This window comes from Phaseolus vulgaris, chromosome 2, assembly GCF_051622355.1.
Source record: "Phaseolus vulgaris cultivar YP4 chromosome 2, ASM5162235v1, whole genome shotgun sequence".
In the NCBI taxonomy this organism is placed as follows: Eukaryota; Viridiplantae; Streptophyta; class Magnoliopsida; order Fabales; family Fabaceae; genus Phaseolus; species Phaseolus vulgaris.
The window spans coordinates 49123926-49150799 of record NC_143499.1 but is presented as its reverse complement, the minus strand read 5'-3'; the positions used below and the strand labels follow the sequence as shown (position 1 = coordinate 49150799).

Here is a 26874-nt window from a genome sequence, read left to right as displayed (position 1 = left end):
CAATTAATATAAAGTTGGGGGGAGAATTTTACTCATCTTTTTAATCCGATCGAATTTATGTGGACCATGAATATTACTTAGGCTTGTGAAGCTTTTTCATTTTTTTAATTTCAATTTTATGTTTTACTCTTTATGACAAACTCCTATATTTGTTCTTAAGATAAATTACATTTACTTTTTTATGTTTAGGGTTTAGTTTAAAAAGAATTCACGTCTCTATTTTTTTTAGAAGGATAACATTCATATATCTTTAATTTTTTAAATATATATTCACATTCTTTATTTAATTCTATAAATGATACTCACTTCCCTTATATTTAATAAAATAATACTTGTTTTACTTTAAAATGTTATATCCATAAAATTTAAATAAAAATGAAAAAAAATATAAATTAAGACCTTTTTACTGAAAAAATAAAAGGGTGAGTGATATTTAATAAAAATATGAAAAGATGAACATCTATTTAAAAATTATAAAAGTACGACTATTAATTTATTTAAAACTTAAGGTAAATATTTATTTTGATAATATTGGTGATGTTTAATACAAGTTTTCTCGAATACATAGCATAAAACATTTACCAATGTTTGATTCCTTTTGAAATTTGTAATGAACACACACACATTGACTAATTTAGACACTAGAAAATATTTTAATAACTACTTTTACTAATAAAATTATAAGGATACTTCTAAATCTAGAGAAAGTTAGTAACAACTAATTAAGTTTAATATATAGATTAAGATAACTTAATTTATATTTTATAAAGCCTGTTTACACGTGTTTGTCTATTTTCACAATTATTAGTAAAAGTCTTATACTTTAGTTTTTCGGTTGTTAACACACTTAACATCTGTGACAGCTTTCACACCTAATTAATACACTCATAACTACCAATTCAATAAGTCAACTGTATTATAAATATATTATATAATATTCAAACTAAAGTTTCTGAGATTAATATTTTAGCTATGTGCAGATATTTAGAGAAACCTCATAGATAAGCATTACATAAAAAATAAATAAAAAAATTGTTTTGTGGCAATGAAAGAAAATAATAATTTAATATAGATTATATATAATAAAGAAAAGAGTGAGAACTCCACTATCGTTATCGAATTGGTGTGTGGAATTATGAGAGGAGAGTGGGCATAGAAATATAGGAGAAACGTGTTTTTCCAAAGTCAAGTTGAGAATCGCCATCCTCCGTGTCGACGCTTATGTGAAGACTGTGTTTACTATAAAAAACAATTAAAGAAAACTTAATCCTACCAAAGTAGTAGTAATATTCTTTTTTGCTAGCTAAAATCATCATCATATAGATATACTTATTAATGCTGACTTAATTGGAAAATGTAAATAAACACTTGGTGGAAAACTACACACAATACTCAATTTATGTTTTTTATTTTTAATTGTTTGAAGAGAATGATTTCCTTCCTTCTTATTCAATCGGTCTACTCTTCAGTCTCTCATTTCGAATAAACTTCTTATACTCTTCTGCCTTATCTATTTCTCGTCTTTTTAACTCTGGACTCAGATAATATCTGCAAAAAACACTCCGACGATCAACTCAGATTTTGATATTTGGCATTCAGTGCTATTAATATTGAATGATGACGTACCTGATTTTTGGAATTTGTGTCTATTTATATCATTATCATGAGCCTTTTATTAAGGATTTGGATCATAATTAAAAACACATTGCCTAGTGTTTGATCATTGATTAGTCTAGTTAATCCTCTATTTGGGTGTAATGGTTTTGGCTGACTCGGTCGGTCTTGACCGGGTACCGGACCTCCAAGTGTCGTACAGATCCGACCGGTACACTATCATTGAAGAGTTTATTAGGTTTATCATACTATCACTTATTGGATCATACATAAATACATAGTCATATGCACAAATTTTACAAATCAAAATATGTTCGAGATTTGATATTAATATTTTATAATATATAAATGAAACTTCATTTTATATTTTAAGAATCAATTTTATAAGATTGAATTAAATTTAAAGTAAAATCCTAAACAATTTCATCAACAACTTTTCCATATTATTATATTATTATGAGTATATTATAATAGCGTATTCCCATTACTTGAAGATGTATACATGAGGGTCGAGGAAGGAGACAATTACGCGTTTGATGGGCTTGCTTAAGATTACAACACCAACAATTCTCAACCCTTTATTCTATATATACCTTCTTCTTCTTCTTCTCACTCTTCATATCCACCTTTTATTCTCTCTCGTCTCCATCAAATCACACACACCTATAATACCTACCAACGCAACTCCATTATTTTCATCCCACTCTTCCTCTCTTCTTCATTCTTTCACTTATTCTTCAAAAACTCAGTTTAAACCCTAAACTTTAAATCTTAAACATGGCATGCTTGGTATCTCGCTCAGGAAGGGAATTGCAGAGATACAATAACATGGGTGGCCGCCAAGTTGTTGGGTGAGTTTGTTTGGTGGCTTTATTTGTTTCTAGTACTGTGTCTGTAGTGTCTGCCAAAACGTTTCCTTTTGTTTTTTTCACGTGGGTCACTTTGTTTTCTATAGAAGTTGCTATTTTGGTAGGTCCCTTGTGGACACTTTTTTCTTGGATCTTCCCATTTTTGTGTTGGCATTGAAAAGGATCTTAATAGATCGTTGTTTCAGTACTTGACTGGGTTTTTATAATGCTTATTTTTGCAGGTGCATACCTTACAGATACAAAGAAGACGTAGATGGTAACATGAGTGAGGAATTGGAAGTTCTAGTGGTTAGTTCTCAGAAAGGCCAAGGATTGATGTTCCCTAAGGTATTCATTCATCCATCATTTCATTGGAATATGCTCAATTGGGTATTCATTAATGGTGGTTTAATTTAGTTTAACATTCATTAATTAACATCGCATTTATCTGATAATCACAGGGAGGTTGGGAACTTGATGAATCTGTAGAAGAAGCAGCTTGTAGGGAATCCCTTGAAGAAGCAGGAGTATTGGGAAGTATTGAGGTATGTATAGTATATATTAAAATCGTGATAAAATTGTCAGAAATTTATTTTACGAGGCTACAAGTGTTGATGTTCGACACACAATGTTCGACGTGTGTCATGTTTGATGTGTCGGACAAACACACTATTTAAGAGGAGTGTCCGAAATTTGGTTAATAAAACTCTAATATTAATTTTTTTTATTGGCTTGCAGCATGAATTGGGGCAATGGAATTTCATCAGCAAAAGATATGGCGTATACTATGAAGGACACATGTTTCCCATGTTTGTGAAGGAACAACTTGACACGTGGCCAGAGCAAAATTTACGGAGAAGAATATGGGTATGCTTATGCTCTAGTCACATGTTACACGTGCTAATAATTAATTTTAAATATATATATATATATATATAATTTGCAAATTTTGCTAATTATTTTGTGGTTACCTTTTGCAGATGAGTGTTGGTGAAGCTAGAGAAGTTTGTCAGCATTGGTGGATGAAGGAGGCATTAGATATATTGGTTCAAAGAATGGTGTCTTCAGCACAGGAAAAAGATTTAAGCTTTTAAACAGTTCAATTTAGGGTTTAGGTCACAATGTCAATATTTTGTATCTTCATAAAATTGAGAGTTATAGAGAGGAAATAATCTTTTGTTGTAGGGTTAGAACACTTTGAAATGTTCTTTCAATTTAATTTATTTTTTATTATAAAAAATATAAGGAATAAATTGTAGAGTAAGATGATTTTTGTACAACTTCAATGTTACACATTTAAAGAACTTAGCATTGTAATTCCAAGAGTTAAAGAAGTTAAATAATTTCATCTCAATCCTTCTCCTTATCTTTGTCTTATGTTTTATCATATGTATATTCCAAAATTTTCTCTTACATAAATCACGTGTGCTGATAAGTTAACTAATTTAATATTTATTTATAATGAATCATTTCACTGGTATAATAGACTTCCATCTAAAGATTTTTTTACCATTATGGGGTTATTTTTTTGTTTTTTACCAAAATGGGATCCGTTTAAAAAAAATTATAAATTTAGGCAAGTCGTGCCAATTCGACAAAATTTCATATGCACAAATCGTCCCAATTAAACACGACTCTGTCATGTCATACTGAAGTCGTGCCAACTTGGCACGACTTCTACCCTGTCATACTAAAGTCGTGCCAACTTGGCACGACTTCTGTCACGTCATAATTTTATTTTATTTTTTTAATTTTATTGTTTAGATTGGGTAGTAAGTTATGTAATGTTAAAAATTATTTTGATATATAATTTTTTAAGAGTGTTCGTTTTAAGGAACAAAAAATTGGATAATCGTGTATAGATCATGTTTGACGGTAATGTAATACAATAACTTGATTATTTAATTAATTAAAAAATGAAGAAAATTGTTATTGAATTTGGAAATAAATAGATAAATGAAAATTTATTGTATTTGGAAAATAAATAGATAATTATAGTTGTGAATTAGAAAAATAAATAGTTTGAGAAGTAATAATTATTAGCTGACTTGAGAAGTCATGATTATTAGCTTACTATGTATTGTTTTTGTTAACATATGTATTTTTTTCTTTTTTAATAATAATAATTTTTTTTTCATGATGACAAATGATTGTCGTTACCTGATGTGTGAGCCTAACTGAAATGTGTGAAGTTTCATAATGATGTCTAACAAAAAAACTTTTATAATAAAAATGTAATTTATCACAATTACATTCTTGACTGTTTTACTTAATTATATACTTTAATTTTTTCAACTTTAATTTACTTGAATTTCTAGTCTCACATGAATATTAATTTTATCATTTACTCTCTATGTTTTTTTTTTTCACTTGCATTCATTTATCTTTATCGCAAATTCCTTTTTTATATATAGAAAAAAAGAAAAATATTTTTCTATAAAAAAAATAATGAATAATCCGTGTATACATTTCCAAGATGCTGAAAATAATTTCTTCAACTTTTTAAGTTAAACTTAATAAAAAAAAATATTTTTCTTATTAGAACATCTATAATTCTCCCATAATATAATTTACGAGTATTGTGTTCTTATATAAAAGATGTATACTTTCATAATAATAAAATGTAAAAAAAAAAATATCATGGGAGAGAATATTGATTTGCAAAAACACAAACATGTTTAGTTTTATATCTTATTGTATTTTTTTTATGTATCAAAACGAAAGCAACTATTTATAATATATAGTTTTCTTTAAATAACTATTTTAATATAAGGTATTGAACAAATTTTATGTAAATTATTTCTTGTACATACGTGGCATTAGACGTGTGCCCAAACATATATTAATATAAGGAATTAATATAAAACGATTGATTATTTTTGTACGTGTAAAATTTTATTAATTATGTGCATGTTAGCTGAAATTTATTAATTATGTGCACGTTAGTTGACAAGTTTTATGCATTTCCCACATGGCCATTGCTGCCTTTGAATTGAATTGATTAAGGACAAATTTTCAATAACTCAGCACCTTTCGGTTTTTATAATTAATCTATTTTTGTGTGAAATAATAAAAAATTTATGCATTTATAAGTAATGCAATATTAAACAAATATTATACACTGTCGTAAGCTAATTTACTTTTCTTAGTCAAATAAGAGATTTGAGTGATTAAAAATAAAATATATGAGAAAAGTAGAGAGCATGCAATTGAAAGCACGTTTTTTACATGAATTTAAAGGACAATGACCATGTTTATGTACATCATTTAAAATTAAAAGATCAATCAACTAAGATTCTCTTAAATTTAAAATACATTTGGACTATGTTATAAATTTGGATCTAGCAAAGCTTTTTTTTATGTAGTAATTATTTGAGTTTTCCACCATAAGCAATTAACTATTTCTTATATCTTAGCTTTCTCAAGCATAACCTTCCTTGTTTTCAAGTAATTTTTTTTATTTTCTAGCAAATTTTTTATTTTTATTTTTATTTTTTTGCATAAATCAATTATTTTGTTTGGTCCAAAAGCTTTTTATTCTTCTAATAAAACCAAAGGCTGAAACTTCTTGTGCACTTTCATCAGAAAACCAGACTTTTAATCAAATATTACTTTCTTCCTCTCTTTATGTATGTTTTTCTCGTTTTCAAAGTTTTAACTTCTTTATTTCTAATCAATTACTTTTTGGAAATTGTGAGAACAATGTCTAATCAATTACTCATTCATACCTATAAGTTAATTAGTCTAAAATAAAAGTAATTAGTCTTTTATTTTATTTTATTTTGAATTTAAAGACTCTTAAGAATGTAATATCGTAAATGTTAATATCCTGAAAATTTTAATTGCTTAGAAAAATACGCCAATTTAAGTACCTTTTATTACGTAACTAATTGCCACCGTAAATTTTTTTAAGTGATTATTCAATAACCAATATTCTTCACTTTAATTTGGCTCACCTTTGCAAACTAATTTTTAATACCATTAGTCTATTTTCTTATTGTACACACACAAAGATAAATCTATGTTAATATTTAGGCAATTTCTCCCTCACCATCACCATATGAATTTCAGCATGCACCCAATCAGCTCTAGAAGATGACAAAAATATCCCTCCTAAATGACGAAAATAACCTTACACAAAAATGAGAAAAAATATTTTTGAAATTTTTATCTGAAATATTTTGGATTTCAATTTTTTTTGGAACATATTTTTGAATTCTGAATTTTTTTATCCAGTTTAGTTGTGTTCAGAATTTTTTTTCCACATGTATTATTTTATTTCTGAATTATAATTATTATTTTAGATTTTTTAATTTGAAATAAGGGTAATTTTGGAAATTTAAAAAATTGATATGGTGGTGGAGGTTAAAATTGATATGGTGCAGGAGGGTAATTTTGGAAATTTATAAAATTGATATGGTGGAGGTTAAAATTGATATGGTGCATGAAGAATTTGCCTAATATTTATTTACTGTGACTAATTTCGGCATGGTTAAATTTAAGAGAGAATAAATTTTGAATTAATCATTTGTTATTGATTTAATTTTAAGAAAATTATAAGATAAACTAAATTAATTTATAAAAAAAACAGGTTGGTCCAGATTATATAAATTAAATTAAATTTATATCTAAATATATTAAATTGTTTAAAAAAATAAAAAATGCATTATATGTCCAAAAATTCATACATGGTTCAGTTATTAAGGGAGATAAACAGTAACTCATTTACATAACTTAAATAATTATAAAATAATTATAATTATATCATAAAACCTAAAGAATAATAATTAAAAGTTAAAAAGTTATTTAGAGTTAACTAAATATAGATATCATAAATATAATATTGGAATCCATCACTATTCAATTTGTCCTACTATACAAAAATAATATTAAAAACATACATTTCATATACTTTTTAACAATATGATAAAATTTCACCTCTTAAAAATTTATTGAAAACTGAAATATGTAAGTCGTGTTAAGATAAATAACAAAAGTTATCAAGATGACAAAACTTATCCATTTTAATAATTTTTAAAAAATTATTCAATTCGAGATAATTAAGAGATAAAATTACACCCTGATTTCAAAGTTTAATAACTTATAAAAAAATTAATCATTTATACTTACTTTTTTTCTTTTTATATTCTATGAATTTGATCTCTTAGTTATTGATTAATTTCAATCTACCCTCTTTAATCTGTATATTTAAATTATTTTTATAACATTTTAAAACATTACGAATTTTTATTCATTTCCAGAGTCAAATATTCATACCTTCAAACACTTTAATGCCAGTTTTTTAAGAATAAATTGTAAGCATCATATTTATAAGTGATTTTGCAATGATTACTTAAATATAATTTAATTACTTTGTTTAACAATAATTTATGATTTCAATAATTTATACGAATGTTTTTGCATAATTTTCTTGGAATTTTAATAGTTTATTAGTCAACACTTTCCTAGAAAGGACCAGGGAAAAAGAAGGAAACCGAGAGAGAAAAATCAAAATATCATTATATCTTCTTATTCATCATTTTACAAATTCATTACATGCTAATTAAAAAGTACATCATTTATATTCTTTGTACATTGCAATAATATTCTTTAATTATTTGAGAATATAACAATATTTATAAATATTAAAAATATGATTTCATATACCACTAAAAAATTAAGAAATGATAGATAACCGTCCAAAATACAAGTAAGCATGACACTTATACGAAGAAAAATATAAATATTAGAAAACATGAGTCAATTAAAAAAAATGTTATAAAAAATATATTATCATTTTGTAATAAATTTAGAACAATGATATATGGACAACCACATTTTTTTATACAACCACATTATAACTCTCAATACTATTATTTTAATACTTTTTTATATCATTTAATTATAAATTTACCCTTTACTATATATATTTATTTCTAAACCTATCACATCAGGTTGTATACAACTCTTTGAGTTATTACACTATCATTTTCCATAAATTTATTGTAATTATCATTTAGTAATATTTTTTGTAGTTCCAAAAGACTCGATTCTCTGAACCAATTTGGATTCGTCAAAGATGTCGCTGCACATCTTGGAACCGATCTCAAGCGTGGCATAAGGTTTTGTTTCCTTTGTCCTTGAAGCTTTTAAGGATACCACTATCATACAATGGCTACCAAATGTAAAGCTTCAAGAGTCTGGACTAACATTGTTGGGAATACTTGGATCGAAAGACCCTTGTAGGCCAAAAGTTGAATACTCTGCAAGAAAGCTGGAGTGAAGATCAAGAATCACAGGAGATAATGTGTTCACAGCGAGGGCCAAAGGTAAAGGTTTCATCTCCAATTCAATTTTCACCTCTCTCAGGATCATTCAATAGCCCGAGGAACTTCGGATTATTAAAAGAACTTGAGAGCCGCGAAAAGGGAATTGCGGATGGAACCGTTAGCTTTGACCCTCCCTGTGTTCACATTATCTCATGTGATAATCTTGATCTTCACTGCAGCTTTCTTGGAGAGGATTCAACAGCTGTTTGATCTTCACTGCAGCTTTCTTGGAGAGGATTCAACAGCTGTTTCAACTTCTGGCTTACAAGGGTCTTACAATCCAAGTATTCCCGACAATGTTAGTCTAACCTTTACTTTTGATATCTTGTTAAAATAAGACCATTCTTTAAGCTAGATAATACAACTTAAAGATAAGAAACGGACAAAGTTTCATGATCATATTTAGAAATAAGCTAACTATCAAATAAGCAATGATAAAGATGCAATACATGCTATAACGATGCCTTATGCATCTAATAAAATAAGCTAACTATCAAAACAAGTGGATAAGACAAAAATAAATTAGAGCGTATTTGACAAGACAAACACGTTCAAATTCTGTGTGGACTAATTGTCCTAGTCTGTAAAACGTTGAAACACCAAGGAGTGCAGATGCTCAACTGATGATCAATTAAAAGGTAAATTCAGCAAATGCAAACCATATGGCAGCCTCAGATCAATCCCCGTGGATAGTATAACGTTCCCATTTCTTCGTTGGGTCATATATCTGCAATAAAAGATGCAAATAATGGTAACCAGAATCTAAACCTCAGCAACACATCAAAATGCACTCTTATCTGACAGACTGTAAAAATAAATAGCCAGTTCAAGATATCCAACTCATGCGCAATGTGCATATGAGACAGAAAGAATGAGTACCTCCCATCTTGAAGCAGGAAATATATGCTTGTTCTTTTCATACCAGTGCCTTTCTACAACCTTCCCAGCATGAGACTGTCGGTGGAAACAAGATCACCCCAGTAAGAAAAATTAAGCAAAAACCCATAAGAGAAGTCATTAGAACACCACCAAAGGTCATACATGCGCACTTGCTTCCTTTCACTTGAAAATCCAAATTTTAAGATATCGGTAAAATACATAGGAAGAAAGAAAGTATACCTCGTCCTTCTCTATAGTGGCATCAGCAATTGTTCGTACATCCTCATGCACATCAAAATGATGCTACATTGATAAACAAAGAAAAACTCTAAATTTTAAACTGCAAAGAAAATCACACAAAACTTATTTTGATTATAACAGAAACTACGGTTACACTGTGAAAAACTGGAAGCAACTTTGTGTAAAATCAAACATCCTTTTTTCACAGTATTTCCAAACATCACTTACTATGACGTGGTTCCTCCTCCTCCTCCTCTTGGGGTTCACTGTCGATATCCTCAGCAAAGGACAATCGAGAATTGCCCTTGATTTTCCACTTTGAAGGCGGTCTCAAGAATCTGAAATTCAAGAAAAGTAAAGACGATTGTAATCTTGAAAAGAAGAACCCCAAAAGAAGAAAAGAAAAGATAGAAATTGAAGGAACGCGGTACCTCGGAAGTGCTGGAACCGAATTGAAGGAGACCGGGTTGGCCCTTGTCGGAAGCAGACTTGGTTTTGAGTTCTTGGATTTTGCGACGCTCCGCTTCTCTCTGCTTCTCCAACAGCCGAATCCTCACCGCGTCTTGGGCGGCGCCGACGTACCCGTCTCCCGTACCCGACATCCTCTTCTTCGCTCCTAAATTCAAACTCAAATTCAAAGACCAACTACACAACACCACACAACACATGTTTCTTTTCATAACCCGTAGGTGCTTATATAGTTCCCTCGCTATTGGGCTGGGCTTCAGTTTTACAGTAGGCCCAAACTAATACTAAAACCCAATTCTAACTCCAAAACACTCTGACAATTTCAAATCTGGAATAATAAATATTTCAAAATTAAAAAATACATTCCGAATAAAAAATTGAAATACAAAATTGAAATTTAAAAATGCGGAAATTTAAATCCAGAATATTTCTGGTTAAAGGGTTCTATAAATAATTTTTATTTACACCTCGTTTAAAGTTATTTTCATCATTGGAAGGGACAGTTTTATCATTTTTAATAGGAGATTGAGTGCATGTTATAATTGATATGATGCTACAAAGAGAAATTATCAAACATTTTCATAAGCTTATAGGAGTGAGAGAAAAATAAGGCAATTAGTCCCTATGAAAAGAGAAAATTTTCCTAAGATAAAATGGATGTGTATATAAAATAAATCCTGAAACTCCTTTTCAAGAATATGTTGTAGATTTTTTTTTTTTAAAGAATTTTTTTATTGCGGATTTTTTTTATTTGGAATGGGATTTTGATTTTTGTTTTCAAAATTTTATTTTTAAAACACAATAATCTCTTTGTGTTCTATTTTTCTGAAATATATTATTTTTAATTCCAAATTTTTATTTCCAGAATTCGAAAGGCATTCTAGAAAATTTAAAATTATATAGGGTGTAAGTTTAAAATGATTATGTGTAGGAAGAATTTGCCACAAATTAAGTGTATTTTGCTCTTGTTGGTTCGGACTATTGCCAATGGACTTTATTATTTTGCAGGGAATATTACATGAATACTTTTTAATTTTTCAACGCTCTTGAAACATCTAATAAAATAATAATTTTAATTTTAATTTATTTTTTATATTATTTTATATTTTTTAAAAAATATATATATTATTAATACTGAATGAATATTTAATAGAAAATTAAATATTCAAAATCTATGTTCACACTTTTCTTTCGTCAAAATTATATCTTCACAAAATTACAATTAGAACGAAAATATGCTTCTTTTATAATTGTTTACAAGAAGTATAACAAGATAAAATAAAAAAAAAGAAATTACTAATACAAATCAAATAAAACACAACTCTCATTTTCATATTTACATCTTCATGGGGAAGAATCTTCTTCATTCCTTATATTTTATTTCAAACAATTTTGTTATTGGAAGAAGTTAACATAACAAATAACAATTAAAGTCACCTAATTTTTGAAGTTACTTGCACAGGTAACTTTTAGAAATGAGAGATATTATTTTATATGTATATAATGAAGAATAAAAAAATAGACGAAAAGTGATAATAACAAATAAAAAAACACTAGAAAAATACAAACTTCCAAAAACGAAATAAATGTGTAACAAATAAAATCCCAAAGTCAAGAATTCGAACAAGAACTCACACGTTGTAAATTTTAATCATTTTCATCTTTAACTTTTGAAGGTTGATCTCGATGTCGATTATTCGATTTTGATTAATTAATTTCTAATGAGACAATTTAGTATGAATCTGTATTTATTTTTTGAAAAATAAACGAGATGGTGGAGGAAAGGATGACAGGTATGTGAAATGGTAACTTTGTCTCTAGTTTTATTTCATTAATGTGCATGTTTCATCGTACATGTGGGTTATTTTTATGTGTAATGCAAGTTATAATTTGTCTTTGTCAATTTTATTTATATTATTGTCACACTCATACATAATCGGTTATAAGTCATACCATGATTGGTCATGACTCCATTCAATTTTTTCCAAAATTGCTACATGTGTTGATCAACTAATTGCATCTTATTACGTAGGCCAACAATAACATGATTTGAGTACAAATTTATCAAAACTACAATCAAGCTGAATAATGTTTTTCATAAAGTAATAAAAAATTTAATACGCATAATACAATTATATAACTATTAATAATTCAAAGTTTGATTATATACCTATTAATACTTCAAAATGAGTTTGACCTGTGCCTTAGTATAATTAATTAAAATCTTATGTTCAAAATTATGTGTACACTTTTTTAAATTATTTTTTCATTGTGATTTTTTTATTATATCTTGCATTATTTACTGAGTAAGTCTAAACCTATAAGATATGATGTCATGAATCTTTTCATTATTCAAGAGTCAACATGGATGTCTTTATAATCCATAATCGATTGTGCATAATAACCTATAATATTATGCATTATAATGGATGAATGACTAATTAGGTTGAAGATAAATTGATTATGGATACCATGTGTAATTGATTCCTACATGGAACATGATCGATTGGGTTCTATTAATAATCAAATATGATACACTTTTTCTCCTATAAATTATCTAGTAAAATCATTTTCCTAAATTCAGGTGTTTTTGTTTGAATTGTCTCCTTATAATCTCGCTTAAAAATGTATATAAAAATAGACACATATATTAAATATTTGTTTATAAACATACAATGGGTATCAATGATAATTATATGAGTTACTTTTGATACCTAGTTATATGGTGAAGTTGAATTTAAATATTTTTTTTAATTAATTAAGACACATTTTTTGAATGTTTTTTTCAATCTCTACGTGATTGTGCAGTATTTTTGTTTAAATGTTTTTTTAATCTCTAGATGATTGTGCAATATTTTTGTTTAATAGATCCATATATAATATAATAAAAATACATTTTCTGTTTCTTTACTTTCAAATTTTAACCACAAATACATAAACTAATATATTTTTTATTACATAAATATTAATATTTGTTTCATTAAAAATACAAGAAAACAGTATTTTGGTAATTAAAACAATAAAAAAAAATTATTACATAATTCAATTTATATCCTCTACAAACTTTCCACTTAATTCTACTTGTTTTCAATCACCTTTCCTCCAATTAAATAATATAATTTTGGATCGTGATAGATTAACATTACCAAACAAACAGTAAAAAGCCTACACTTTACAAACTAATAAAATAATATTTTAATTATATATATATATTATTTATTATTTATTTATTTTTTAATTATCAATTACTCATTCATACCTATAAGTTAATTAGTCTAAAAGTAATTAGTCTTTTATTTTATTTTATTTTGAATTTAAAGACTCTTAATAATGAAATATCATAAATTTTAATATCCTGAAAATTTTAATTGCCTAGAAAAATACGCCAATTTAAGTACCTTTTATTACGTAACTAATTGCCACCGTAAATTTTTTTAGTGATTATTCAATAACCAATATTCTTCACTTTAATTTGGCTCACCTTTACAAAATAATTTTTAATACCATTAGTCTATTTCTATATTGTACACACACAATGATAAATCTATGTTAATATTTATTTACTGTGAGTAATTTCGGCATGATTAAATTTAAGAGAGAATAAAATTTGAATTAATCAATTGTTATTGATTTAATTTTAAGAAAATTCCAAGATAAAGTAAATTATTTTATAAAAAAACGGGTTGGTCCAGATCATATAAATTAAATTAAATTTATATCTAAATATATTAAATTGTTTTATAAAAATAAAAAATGCATGATATGTCCAAAAATTCATACATGGTCCAGTTATTAAGAAGATAAACAGTAAGTCATTTAAATAACTTAAATAATAATTATTATAATTATATCATAAAACCTAAAGAATAATAATTAAAATTAAAATTTATTTAGAGTTAACTAAATACAGATATCATAAATATAATATTCGAATCCATCACTATTCAACTTTACCTATTATACAAAAATAATATTAAAAAAATACATTTCATATATTTTTAACAATATGTTAAAATTTCATATATTCATACCTTCAAACTATTTATAAGCATCATATTTATAAGTGATTTTTGCAATGATTACTAAATTACAATTTAGTTACTTTATTTAACATAATTTATGATTTCAATAATTTATACGAATGCTTTTGCATAATTTTCTTGGAATTTTAATAGTTTTAGTCAACACTTTCCTAGAAAGGACCAGGAAAAAACAAGGAAGCCGAGAGAAAAAAATCAAAATACCAAACTTCAAACAAAAATAACATTATATCTTCTTATTCATTATTTTACAAATTCACCACATGCTAATTAAAAAGTACAACATTTATATTCTTTGTACATTGCAATAATATTCTTTAATTATTTGAAAATATAACAACATTTATAAATATGATATCATATACCACTAAAAAGTTAAGAAATGATAGATAACCGTCCAAAATACTAGTTAGAATGACACTTATACGAAGAAAAATATAAATACTAGAAATGGTATGAGTCAATTAAAAAAATGTTATAAAAAATATATTAAAAGTTATCTTTTAACGATAGAGATTATCACTAACCATATCCCAAGGTTGATCCCAAACTACCAAAGTACTCAGTGAGTGACATGGTAGGGCACACTTACTGTAATTATCTTGATGTTAGTCTCCCAAAAACCTCATACAAAGACCAAAACGGACAATAAATTTATTGTAATTATCATTTATTAATATATTTTGTAGTTCCAAAAGATTCGATTCTCTCAACCAATTTGGATACGTCAAAGAACTCGCTGCACATCTTGAAACTGATCTCAAGCGTGGCATATACCTACATCAAAAATGTTTTGTTTCCTTTGTCCTTGAAGCTTTTAAAGGATACCACTATCATACAATGGATACCAAATGTTTGCGAATCATTGCCTTTGCTCAAAAGAGTTCCAACGGGCAGGTTAATGGAAACATTGAAAAGCTTCAAGAGTCTGGACTAACATAGTTGGGAACACTTGGATTGAAAGACCCTTGTAGTGAATGCTCTGCAAGAAAACTGGACTGAAGATCAAGATTATCACATGAGATAATGTGCTCAAACAGCGAGGGCCAAAGCTAAGGTTCCATCTCCAATTCCATTTTCATCTCTCTCAAGATCATCCAATAGCCCGAAATTCCTCGGAACTCTGGTAGGTACCATGCTCTAGCATATTCTCTGTATATTTAATTGCATCTTGCTGCATTGTTGTTCTGATCTATGCGAGCAGTTCCTAGGAACTTCAAACTATTGGAAGAACTTGAGAGCCGCGAAAAGGGAATTGGAGATGGACCGTTAGCCCTAGCTGTGTCCAGATTAAATCATGTGATCATAATCTTGATCTTCACTCCAGCTTTCTTGCAGAGGATTCAAGAGCTGTTTCAACTTCTGGCTTACAAGGGTCTTACAATCCAAGTATTCCCGACAATGTTAGTCTAACCTTTACTTTGATATCTTGTTAAAATAAGACCATTCTTTAAGCTCGATAATACAACTTAAAGATAAGAAACGGACAAAGTTTCATGATCATATTTAGAAATAAGCTAACTATCAAATAAGCAATGATAAAGATGCAATACATGCTATAAAGATGCCTTATGCATCTAATAAAATAAGCTAACTATCAAACAAGTAGATAAGACAAAAATAAATTAGAGCGTATTTGACAAGACAAACACGTTCAAATTCTGTGTGGACTAATTGTCCTAGTCTGTAAAACGTTGAAACACCAAGGAGTGCAGATGCTCAACTGATGATCAATTAAAAGGTAAATTCAGCAAATGCAAACCATATGGCAGCCTCAGATCAATCCCCGTGGATAGTATAACGTTCCCATTTCTTCGTTGGGTCATATATCTGCAATAATAGATGCAAATAATGGTAACCAGAATCTAAACCTGAGCAACACATCAAAATGCACTCTTATCTGACAGACTGTAAAAGTAAATAGCCAGTTCAAGATATCCTGTCATATAGAAATTTATTAAATGACGCTACAAATGCTCAAGCCAAGAGGAGGAAGAAAAACCAACTCATGCGCTATGTGCATATGAGACAGAAAGAATGAGTACCTCCCATCTTGAAGCAGGAAATATATGCTTGTTCTTTTCATACCAGTGCCTTTCTACAACCTTCCCAGCATGAGACTGTGGTGGAAACAAAATCACCCCAGTAAGAAAAATTAAGCAAAAACCCATAAGAGAAGTCATTAGACACCACCAAAGGTCATACATGCACTTGCTTCCTTTGACTAGAAAATCCAAATTTTAAGATTTCGGTAAAATAAATAGGAAGAAAGAAAGTATACCTCGTCCTTCTCTATAGTGGCATCAGCAATTGTTCGTACATCCTCATGCACATCAAAATGAAAAAGCTGTAGAGATTGAAACACAAGTACTGTTAATGCCATAATTAATCTCAAGCTAAGAGGGAACACCTCCAAGTTTATGACAGCATGCAAAATGTTATTTCGGTTTGACATACTCCAAATGATTTGCAATTTTGAAGCAGTCACAATATAAACACTAACACATTGTAGCATTATCACAATAAAAAAGCCAACTCAAGTTGTAATACTTGCATTTACACAAGAAACACAACAACATTTACATCTATTAAAATATACAGGGAAATTTCAACGGGTCATAGGAACTAAATGCAGTACAAGGAAACACAAAGAGCAATGAAATTTAAATTTGGAACTATAATCAGAACAGCATCCCCTCCTCCTAGGATAAATAATACAAAAAAATCACCAGGAGACAAAAAAACTTGATTTATTAGTTAAGAAATTGAGGAAAAAATCCCAGATCAGCATTTATATTCCTCGTCTTACTACATTATTTGTCACTCTTACATTACTTTTGCTTATTTTCAAATTTCTTTCCAACTATCCACCAAACTTAGATTGCGTTCTTCCTTATTCTACTAATGTAATTGATCATATAAGAAGGATGTTAAAACAATAATATAACTACAATTTTCAGTCAAACCATACGCACAGGAAAAACTTGGGAATTTTTGCTACAGGAGCAAAAAAGAATATTCCCATCAATTTCAGCAAGGGGGCATTTTTTTTTTTGGAAAAATAAAGCACATTTTTATGTCATTTGGATAAGTTCTATGAGGGACCTAACTAGAAACTGTGCTCTTCCCCTACCCATTTAAAAGAATCATTAGATTATTAACAACAAAATATCTCCTAAAAAAGAAAAAATGATGCACCTTGTGAGAAGAAAACAAAAGAACAAAACAACTCATAAAAATAACAAACAACAAATGATGCACCTTCTAAGAAGAACACAGAATAAAAGGAACATACCGGCCCACTTTTGCCTCTAGCTTTGTTCACAATTAGCTCATAGAAGCTGTGTTGCTATAATACACATGAAAAAAGAAAAATAACTTAGAAGATATCCGTTGGTCAAAATAATGTTAAGTTAACACATAGCTTATACATACATAACACACACCATACTCCCAAATAAGATAGCAAGTTATACAGACTTTCTGAAATTAAAACTAACTACAAGTACATACGTGAGGAATGATAAGGTCTTCTTTCACATATAACAAATTTTCTACTGATGTTGTTCGAATCTCTCGGAATTCAGGAGCAAGCTGCTGCTGAACTGCTCGAAGAAACTCTCCTATGCTGTCACCCTTCCGTACCTGAATCATATCATAAAATAATTCAAACACCAAGTCATAAGATCATTTTTAGTAAAGGAAAGTTCAAGAATATAAGAAGTTGAAGCATATGGTCTTTACTTGCCTGGATCACACGCCTGTGGCCAGTTCCATCCCAGTAGCTGTACGTGATTTCAAGAGGTTCATCTGATGTACAGAAATAACTTACTTAAGCGTAAACTATTAAATGATTGTGTGTTTTCTGCATCAGCTAATTCGTATGCCCAAGGGGAAAATAAGCATAATTTCCCCCACTTATATACATAATCATATTGCATTATCTATATACTTATTAACCCTTTATTAGCATTGCTTCAAAAACAGTTCAAAAGATTCTCATTGGAAACAAGTATTGATGCAGCATACTCACTTCGAATTTGTTCCTGCTCACGGAGCCAAAGCTTCCGCAGCCTTTCCCGCTCTGCTTGCTCCTCAGCCTCTCGCTCACTGAACAGGAATCCTCAGCACTCCTATGCCCAAACGTTAGGGCAACAAACAACCAACAAAGAAAGGAAGAGTACAAGGGAACAATGAAGCATGGACATAGACACCTGACACACGCAGGGACACTCTGACACTCTGCACACACACATACACTCACACACACACACATATATACACACATACACTCATAGTATATTTTTTAAATTGATGATCAAGATTTAAATATTCAAAATCATCTATAAAATAGTAGTCAAATATAACAATTTTAACATCGGTGGCAGGAGAAGATTCTAATAATTAAACACAATCTAGATATTCCATATCATACAGAATCTACTCATTATTTCTATAATTACACAATAAGTTTCTTAATTTCCAACTTCAAAAAAAATCACCATGTCTATCATGTTAACTCAGCCGTTTTAGGGTCGTGCCAGAGCCGCAAAGAAACATTTTTTAAATTCAGCACATCCGTGGAGTGTCTGTGACATGTGTAATATGGGTGTCATAGACCCATGCTTCATAGCAGGGAAGGGGTGTAATAAAGAATAAGGAAAAAGATGAGATGCGACACATACCTGTCAGGTAGAAAGCCAGTTTCAACAGTAGGGTCTTTACCAAGTTTACCACGCCTTAACATACTGGCTTCCAGATTATCTGCCAGAAAGAAACATAGCAAGGTTCAACATTCAACGTAGTTTTATGTGTTCTATAAATCAATGATCAATGCACATTCACAATTCTCCGTTTAAACCCCTTGCGTAAAATGATGCTACATTGGTAAACAAAGAAAAACTCAAAATTTTAAACTGGAAAGAAAATCACAGATGTAAAGTGAAGTGATTTAGCGTTTGCAAAACAATTTTGTACAAACTTAACTTATTTTGATTATAACGGAAATCACGGTTACACTGTGAAAACCTGGAAGCAACTTTGTCTAAAATCAAACATCTTTTATTTTCACAGTATTTCCAATCATCACTTACTATGACGTGGTTCCTCCTCCTCCTCCTCTTGGGGTTCACTGTCAATATCCTCAGCAAAGGACAATCGAGAATTGCCCTTGATCTTCCTCTTTTTACGCTTTTCTAACTGAAGCTCCTCCTCCCTGTTTGAAGATTGTGTATAAGTAATAAATAACAAAGAAAAAAAAAGAAACAGAAAATGGGAGAGAAAACGAACTCTTGCTGCTGCTTCTGAAGTTTCTCCTTCTCTTCTTCCTCTATTTTGCTCTGAATATTAACCCTCTACAATTAACAAATAAAAAACACAAAAAGCATCAGTCACGCCACACTATAGCATGTCAAAGAAAAGTAAAGAAAACGATGGCATACCTTCTCAACATACTGCTCTCTGGTGACCAATCCCACGGTTTCTTTTTTGAAGGCGGTCTCAAGAATCTGAAATTCAATAAAAGTAAAGACGATTGTAATCTTGAAAAAGCGGAACCCTAAAAGAAGAAAGGATAGAAATTGAAGGAACGCGGTACCTCGGAAGTGCTGGAACCGAATTGGAGGAGACCGGGTTGGCCCTTGGCGGAGGCAGACTTGGTTTTGAGTTCTTGGATTTTGCGACGCTCCGCTTCTCTCTGCTTCTCCAACCGCCGAATCCTCACCGCGTCTTGGGCGGTGCCCACGTACCCGTCACCCATACCCGACATCCTCTTCTTCGCTCCTAAACTCAAACTCAAATTCAAAGACCAACAACACAAAACCACACAAGAAAGGTTTCTTTTCGTGACCCGTAGGTGATTATATAGTTCCCTCGCTATTAGTCTGGGCTTCAGTTTTACAGTAGGCCCAAACTAATACTAAAAGCCCAATTCTAACTCCAAAACATTTTGACAATTTCTTCCTTCACGATATCCACCCTATGGTTTTTTTAAATTTCAAAAATTATCCTTATTCCAGATTTGTAAAACTGAAATTATAATTCAAAATTAAAAAAATACATTCCTGAAAAACAAATTGGAATACAAAATTGAAATTGCATTCCAGATAAAAATTTCTAAAATTCAAAAATGTGTTCTGAAAATTTAAATCCAAAATATTTTTGGATAAAGGACTTTAAAAGTAATTTTTATTTACACTTTTTTTTAAAAAGGTTATTTTCATTATTTTGAGGAACAGTTTTATCATTTTCAATATTAGAATTATATGGTGAAAAAGAAATTGTCAAACATTTTTCATAAGCTTTTAGGAGCGAGAGAGAAAATAAGGCAATTACTTTCTCTTGCACCATTTCACTGCACTCAATCTCACGATGAAAAGACAACAAAATTATTAGATAAAATGGAGATATATATAATATACATTACGAAACTTCTTTTCAAAAATATGTTGTGGATTTTTCTTGAAATAAAATTTTTTATTTGGAATGTGATTTTGATTTTTGTTTTCAAAATTTTATTTTCAATACACAATAATCTCTTTCATATTACTTTTATGTAATGTATGTATTATTTTTAATTCTAAATTTTTATTTCCATAAGGAAAAACATTTTTTAAAATTTAAAATTATGTAGGTTGTAAGTTTAAAATGATTATGTGTAGGAAGAATTTGCCACAAGTGTATTTTGCCCTTGTTGGTTAAGGGAATTCCCCTTAAATCAAGGAACTTTATTATTTTGCAGGGAAAATATTACAAATACTTTTTAAATTTCTAACGCCCTTGAAACATCTAATAAAATAATAATTTTAATTTTAGTTTATTTCTTATATCATTTTATATTTTAAAATAAAAATGTTATATTATTAATACCGAGTGAATATTTAATAGGAAATTAAATATTCAAAATCTATATTCACACTTTTCTTTCATGAAAATAATATCTTCGTAAAATTACAATTAGAACGAAAATACGCTTCTTTTATAATTGTTTGCAAGAAGTTTAACAACATAAAATAACAAAAGGAAATTACTAATACAAAAGCAAATAAAACACAACTCTCATTTTCATATTTACACTTTTATGATTGAGAAAGACTCTTCTTCATTCCTTGTCTTTATTTCAAACAAATTTGTTATTAAAACAAGTCAACATAACAATTAAAGTCACTTAATTTTTTAAGTTACTTGAACAGGTAACTTTTAGAAATGAGAGATATTATTTTATATGTGTATAGTGAAGAATAAAAAAATAGATGACAAGTGATAATAACAAATAAAAAAACACTAGAAAAATATAACATCCAAATGTAAAATGAACAAACTTACAAAATGAAAAAAATGTGTAATAAAAAAAACTCAAAAATCAAGAATTCGATCAATAACTCACACATTGTAGTATAAATTTTAGTCACTCTAATCTTTAACTTTTGAGGGTTGGTCTCGATGTCATTCGATTTTGATCAATTAATTCGTAAAGAGATAATTTAGTATGAACTTTGTGTTGATTTTGTGAAAAATAAACGAGATGGTTGAGGAAAAGATAACACCTATGAGATGAGACCAAAATAAATGAGATTTGTGAGAGGTGTGTGAAATGATTAATTTGTCTCTACTTTATTTATTTCATGCACTTAATATGTGCATGATTTTTTTTTTTTACGTGCAATGCAAATTATGACTTGTTTTTCTCAATTATATTTTATATTATTGTCACACTTATATATAATCGGTTATAAGTCATACCATAATTGGTCATGACTCCATTCAATTTTTTTCAAAATTGTTGCATGTGTGGGTCAATTAATTGCATGTTATTATGTAGGTCAACAATAACATGACTTGAGATTTCAAATTTATCAAAGATACAATCAAGTTGAATAATGTTTTTCATAAAGTAATCAAAAATTCAGTACACATAATGCAACTATATACCTATTAATAATTCAAAGTTTGATTATATACCTATGAGTACTTCAAAATGATTTTGACCACTGCCTTGGTATAATTAATTAAAATCTTATATTCAAAATTACGTGTACAAATTTTTTAAAATTATTTTTTCATTATTGTTTTTTTATGATATCTTGCATTATTTATTGGGAGATGTAACCTCTAAGACATTGTGTCATGAACATATTGATCTTTTTAGTATTTGAGGGTCAACATGCATGTCTTTGGGATCCAAAACTCGATTATTCATAATAACAAATATGGATGAATGACTAATTGGGTTGAAGATGAATTGATTATGGATACCAAGAGTAATTGATTACTACATAAAACATGATCGATCAGGTTCTATTGATAATCAAATATGAGTCATTTTTTCACCTATAAATTATCCAGTAAATTCATTTTCCTAAATTTAGATGTTTTGTTTGGATTGTTCCTTTATAATATTGCTTAAAAATGTATATAAAAATAGACATATCAGTTAAATATTTGTTTATAAACACACAAATGATAATATCAATTAAATATTTATTTATAAACACATGATAATATTTGTTAAATATATATGGATATCAATAACCAGTAATTAAGAGATAATTATGAGTTACCATATATCTAGATATATGGTAAAGTTGAATTTAAATCGAATATTTTTTTTAATTAATTAAGACACATATATAAGGTGACGATGAATTATATTTTGAATATTTTTGTAATCTATACGTGATTGTGCAATATTTTTTTTAATAGATCTATACATAATATAATAAAAATATATTTTCTCTTTCTTTACTTTCAAATTTTAACCACGAATACACAAACTGATATATATATATATATATATATATATATATATATATATATATTTTGTATAAATATTAATATTTTTTTAATTAAAAATACAAGAAAACGTTAATTAAAACAATAAAAAAAATGGTTACATAATTCAATTTATATCCTCTACAAACTTTCCACTTAATTCTACTTATTTTCAATCACTTTTCCTCCTGCAATCAAACAATATAATTTTGGACGGTGATAGATTAACATCATAAACAGTTCACAAATTAATAAAATAATATTTTAATTTTATTTAATTTATTTTATAATTTTAAATATTATAATATTATTATAATGTGATCTCAAATGTATCTTTTTATTGTGTGTGGTAATCATATATATATATATGATATATTTTTATTTTTTTAACCAAAAAACTGAAAGTGAGTGGGCTTTTTGGGGGAACAGACTAACATTGAAGCCCAGTCCAGGAACTCACGCGACTCTATATGATTTAGGGTTTGTGCATAAAACCCTAATATTTAATCAAAACCAACACATCAGATCTGCTTCTTGTTGTTGAAAACCTAGGAAGCGGCAACAATGGTGAGTTTCTATCCCAGGACGTTTACGCTAATGATGTCTCTCTTGGTTTTTGGTTCTCATCGCTGTGATTGAATTTTCAGGCAGATGTTGAGGTCGATGTCGCGGCAGCAGGAGTCCCAAAGAAGAGAACGTTCAAGAAGTTCAGTTTCAGAGGCGTGGATCTCGATGCGCTTCTTGATATGTCCACCGATGAACTCGTCAAGCTTTTCAGTGCTCGCGCTCGTAGAAGGTTCCAGAGAGGCCTAACCAGGAAGCCCATGGCCTTGATCAAGAAGCTCCGCAAAGCGGTACTGTATTCTATTATTTCTCTCTTCATTCCTGATTTGGGGTTTTTGCTTTCAATTTTGATTTCCACAGCATCTTCTCGTTTTACACCTACCAATAATTATGAGGTCGCACTTCTTGCCGTATACTGAATGAATTCATTTGCTGCATCGCATAAAAGTTCTCGTTGCTTAATCTTTAATTGCTGTAGTGCTTTTGATTTGTTTTCAGACATTGGTTTATGTTGAAATTAACTTATGTTCCTATACTTTTATCTTAACAGCAAATTTATTATTAAGTTTTTTAATTTTTCTTCCTAACTCGAAGGTTGTTTGTTTTATCTTTTTTTTTGTCAAAACAAACATATGTATAGTGAAATCATTCTATTTCTTTCCGTTCCTGCAAATGTGCAAACAAAACTGATTTGTGCTATGGAGAAAGAGAGTCAAGCTTGATTTTGTGTTATTTTTTGTATCTATAAATTTTGCTTGAATGTGCTTAAAGTCAAATTTTAGTATTTCCACCATGAAAACGAAGACGGTAAAAGAAACTTGCTGTAAGATAATTTTTTCAACAGACCAGAGAATGAAGCAGCGCATTTACATGTTCAATTGCTCTAGAGGTGGTACACGTGCCTATGGGTTAAAAGTAATAAAGTGTGGACAATAATAGAGATTAAATTCTTAATTAAAACTTAATATTTAATTCCGTTTAATCCAATAATTTGTGTCTTTTTTTCATTTGCATAATGGGAAGTGAATTGTGTTTTTTTGGAATAATTATTAATTGTAGTATTTGAATTGATTTTCTGATATTTAAGCTATATTTGGTCACAGAAAAGGGAAGCTCCAGCAGGTGAGAAGCCAGAACCAGTGCGCACCCATCTCCGCAACATGATCATTGTGCCTGAGATGATTGGTAGCATCATTGGTGTATACAATGGCAAGACCTTTAACCAGGTTGAAATCAAGCCTGAGATGATCGGACATTATTTAGCCGAGTTTTCTATCTCATACAAGCCCGTTAAGCACGGGAGACCTGGTATTGGTGCTACTCACTCATCCAGGTTTATTCCTCTCAAGTGAGAACTTTTTGTGGGAAACTTAAGTTTAGTTTGTAGTGGTCTGAAGAAAACCAACTCTTATCAGAGGTTTTGTTTGTTTTACCGTTTTTGTTTCAGTTACCTATCTATGTTTTAACATACTGTTATCATGATTTAATTCCATAGATTCAAGATTTTATTCTGTGTGAAGTTTCATGTTTAAAAGTAATTGCTTCTTAATAGAAGCAACCTGGTTTTTGGAAATATGTTTCTCATCTACTTTAAAGATGTGAAAGCTGCATGTGGTGCTTTCTTTTTGGTTGAGTAAAACCATATTAATGGCACTTACTCAGTGATGCCTAAAATTTATTTATGCATAATTTTGATGTTCCATTTTTTTAATACTTGGTTATAGAATCTTTAACGTGAATGATTTTATTATGATTTGGCTTACTGGTAAAATTAGTTCAATTTTTTTATATATTATCCTTTTGAATTGGAAGATTTATATGCAAAAAGTTGAAGTTAGCCTTCAAAACTTACTTTTAGCACTAAAATGTTTTCATGGATTTATAAAGTTTGCTGCTCTATTAATTTCTGCACGCGTATTAAGAAATTGAAGTAAATTGCGCCTCGAATGTCGTTTGTTTTGTCGATTTATTTTGTTCCAGAAGCGATTAATAGTTGCGTTTATTTTAGATAAATTATTGTACTTTAAAAAAAATTGGTATTAATGTTTTTTATTTTATAATCTTTAACAAGTAACTTTTGAAAACAATGAATTCACGGTAAAATGTATTGTAAATTATGTGTTAGTATATGACATGGACACATATTAAGATATGGATCTATAATAAATTATATAAAAACATAATACATATAATTGTGTGATTAAATTAATTGACAATGTGTATAAGTATGTTTTAGTTTCTTTTTAAAGGTTTAGAGTTTAATGTTTTTCATTGTTTTAAAAGAATTTGTTTTTTATTTTTATAATTGTAAAGAAAATTTATATAATAAATTTAATTTTTAAAAAATTAATATATTTTTTACTTTTAATATTGTATAAGTATGTTTTATTATTGTTAGAAATCTAATAATTAGTTTTTTAATTTAACAGTGTTATAAGTGTGGATGGATGTGTGTTCGATATCAACATACGTCATTTAAAAATGAGTGGTCCAGTTTTATATTTTAAATGAAATTTAATCCGTTGAAGTTGGTTGCAATTGCAACCCCTTTTCTTGTAAAACAAAATCGTATGAAGTTCTCAAGATTCGAGCGATGGTTTTATCAGTTTGCTTTCATGTATAAATTACCTTTAATTTATGATGTTATTTTAACACTGTCATTTTGTTAAGAAAATTATAAACTTTTCCTTCCGTTGTACAAAAAACGTTACATTTAGAAAAGCGTTTAGGTTAAAGATTCCTTCCTCTAAATTCTCATTAGGAAAAGCGTTTTTCACATCAATGTGGATGAAGCTCTAAATCATTCTCAATTATCATGTCATGCCATGATAATTCTAAATGAATATTTTTAGAAACTCGAGAAAAAGGTCTTTTTTTAATCAATAGAAGCCTTTAGACTTAAGTCTAGTATTGTGTTTTTTAACAAGATCTCTAAACTTCATATTATGATCTCTAAAATCCATTGATTTCAACTATTAAGTCAAAAATTAACTATAGTAAATAAATCATATAATCATAAAATATAACAAGTCTTTTAATGCCTTTCAGATCTTTTTAATACTGTCCTTTCATTTGTTATATGTTCATTGACTTTAAATGGTTCATCATTTATTTGTTATTCTG

The 26874-nt window shown here is 28.7% G+C and overlaps 3 protein-coding genes and 1 long non-coding RNA gene across 7 annotated transcripts; 2 read left to right on the top strand and 2 right to left on the bottom strand.

The window, feature by feature from the left end:
• The first annotated feature begins 2228 nt into the window (after positions 1 to 2228).
• Positions 2229 to 3816, top strand: LOC137812950 (nudix hydrolase 17, mitochondrial). The gene is made up of 5 exons (XM_068615208.1): positions 2229 to 2465; positions 2705 to 2810; positions 2924 to 3007; positions 3201 to 3329; positions 3443 to 3816. The coding sequence occupies exons 1-5, from the start codon at positions 2392 to 2394 to the stop codon at positions 3554 to 3556; spliced, it is 507 nt and encodes a 168-aa protein (XP_068471309.1). The 5' UTR covers positions 2229 to 2391; the 3' UTR covers positions 3557 to 3816.
• A 5347-nt stretch (positions 3817 to 9163) lies between these two features.
• On the bottom strand, positions 9164 to 10578 carry LOC137812949 (uncharacterized). 2 transcript variants are annotated; one of them, XR_011081305.1, is made up of 5 exons: positions 10342 to 10578; positions 10139 to 10248; positions 9911 to 9973; positions 9671 to 9745; positions 9164 to 9518 (listed from the first exon to the last, which is right to left on the bottom strand). It is a non-coding gene; the product is annotated as an uncharacterized LOC137812949 (long non-coding RNA). The 2 variants fall into 2 exon arrangements; XR_011081306.2 differs by having other exon boundaries at positions 9911 to 10010; positions 10342 to 10477.
• Positions 10579 to 15923: 5345 nt separating this feature from the next.
• On the bottom strand, positions 15924 to 20252 carry XCT (XAP5 family protein). Of its 3 annotated transcripts, none has more exons than XR_016518927.1 (12): positions 20015 to 20252; positions 19860 to 19925; positions 19708 to 19772; positions 19512 to 19633; positions 19104 to 19182; positions 18452 to 19007; positions 18167 to 18228; positions 17932 to 18063; positions 17714 to 17767; positions 16700 to 16765; positions 16464 to 16538; positions 15924 to 16248 (listed from the first exon to the last, which is right to left on the bottom strand). XR_016518927.1 is itself a non-coding variant. In XM_068615206.2 (12 exons), exons 1-12 carry the CDS (start codon positions 20183 to 20185, stop codon positions 16198 to 16200), a joined length of 1020 nt encoding a protein of 339 aa, XP_068471307.1. In that variant the 5' UTR covers positions 20186 to 20252; the 3' UTR covers positions 15924 to 16197. The 3 variants fall into 3 exon arrangements, 1 of the variants encoding a protein (XP_068471307.1); XR_016518926.1 differs by having other exon boundaries at positions 18452 to 18551; XM_068615206.2 differs by having other exon boundaries at positions 18452 to 18528.
• Positions 20253 to 23593: 3341 nt separating this feature from the next.
• Positions 23594 to 25270, top strand: LOC137812947 (small ribosomal subunit protein uS19x). The gene is made up of 3 exons (XM_068615205.1): positions 23594 to 23754; positions 23835 to 24041; positions 24855 to 25270. Exons 1-3 carry the CDS (start codon positions 23752 to 23754, stop codon positions 25101 to 25103), a joined length of 459 nt encoding a protein of 152 aa, XP_068471306.1. The 5' UTR covers positions 23594 to 23751; the 3' UTR covers positions 25104 to 25270.
• The last annotated feature ends 1604 nt before the right edge of the window (positions 25271 to 26874 follow it).

What these genes read in the sequence shown, in the direction of transcription:
- LOC137812947 (XM_068615205.1), top strand. An exon ending in TCAAGAAGCTCCGCAAAGCG is followed by an intron (nt 24,042 to 24,854) that starts GTACTGTATTCT and finishes ATTTGGTCACAG; the next exon opens with AAAAGGGAAGCTCCAGCAGG.
- XCT (XM_068615206.2), bottom strand. Translation starts at nt 20,185, where the DNA reads ATGTCGGGTATGGGTGACGGGTACGTGGGCACCGCCCAAGACGCGGTG. An exon ending in CTAGAGGCAAAAGTGGGCCG is followed by an intron (nt 16,766 to 17,713) that starts GTATGTTCCTTT and finishes CAATCTCTACAG; the next exon opens with CTTTTTCATTTTGATGTGCA. An exon ending in CCACTATAGAGAAGGACGAG is followed by an intron (nt 16,539 to 16,699) that starts GTATACTTTCTT and finishes TTTCCACCACAG; the next exon opens with TCTCATGCTGGGAAGGTTGT.
- LOC137812950 (XM_068615208.1), top strand. Translation starts at nt 2,392, where the DNA reads ATGGCATGCTTGGTATCTCGCTCAGGAAGGGAATTGCAGAGATACAAT. An exon ending in GAGTATTGGGAAGTATTGAG is followed by an intron (nt 3,008 to 3,200) that starts GTATGTATAGTA and finishes ATTGGCTTGCAG; the next exon opens with CATGAATTGGGGCAATGGAA. An exon ending in ATTTACGGAGAAGAATATGG is followed by an intron (nt 3,330 to 3,442) that starts GTATGCTTATGC and finishes TACCTTTTGCAG; the next exon opens with ATGAGTGTTGGTGAAGCTAG.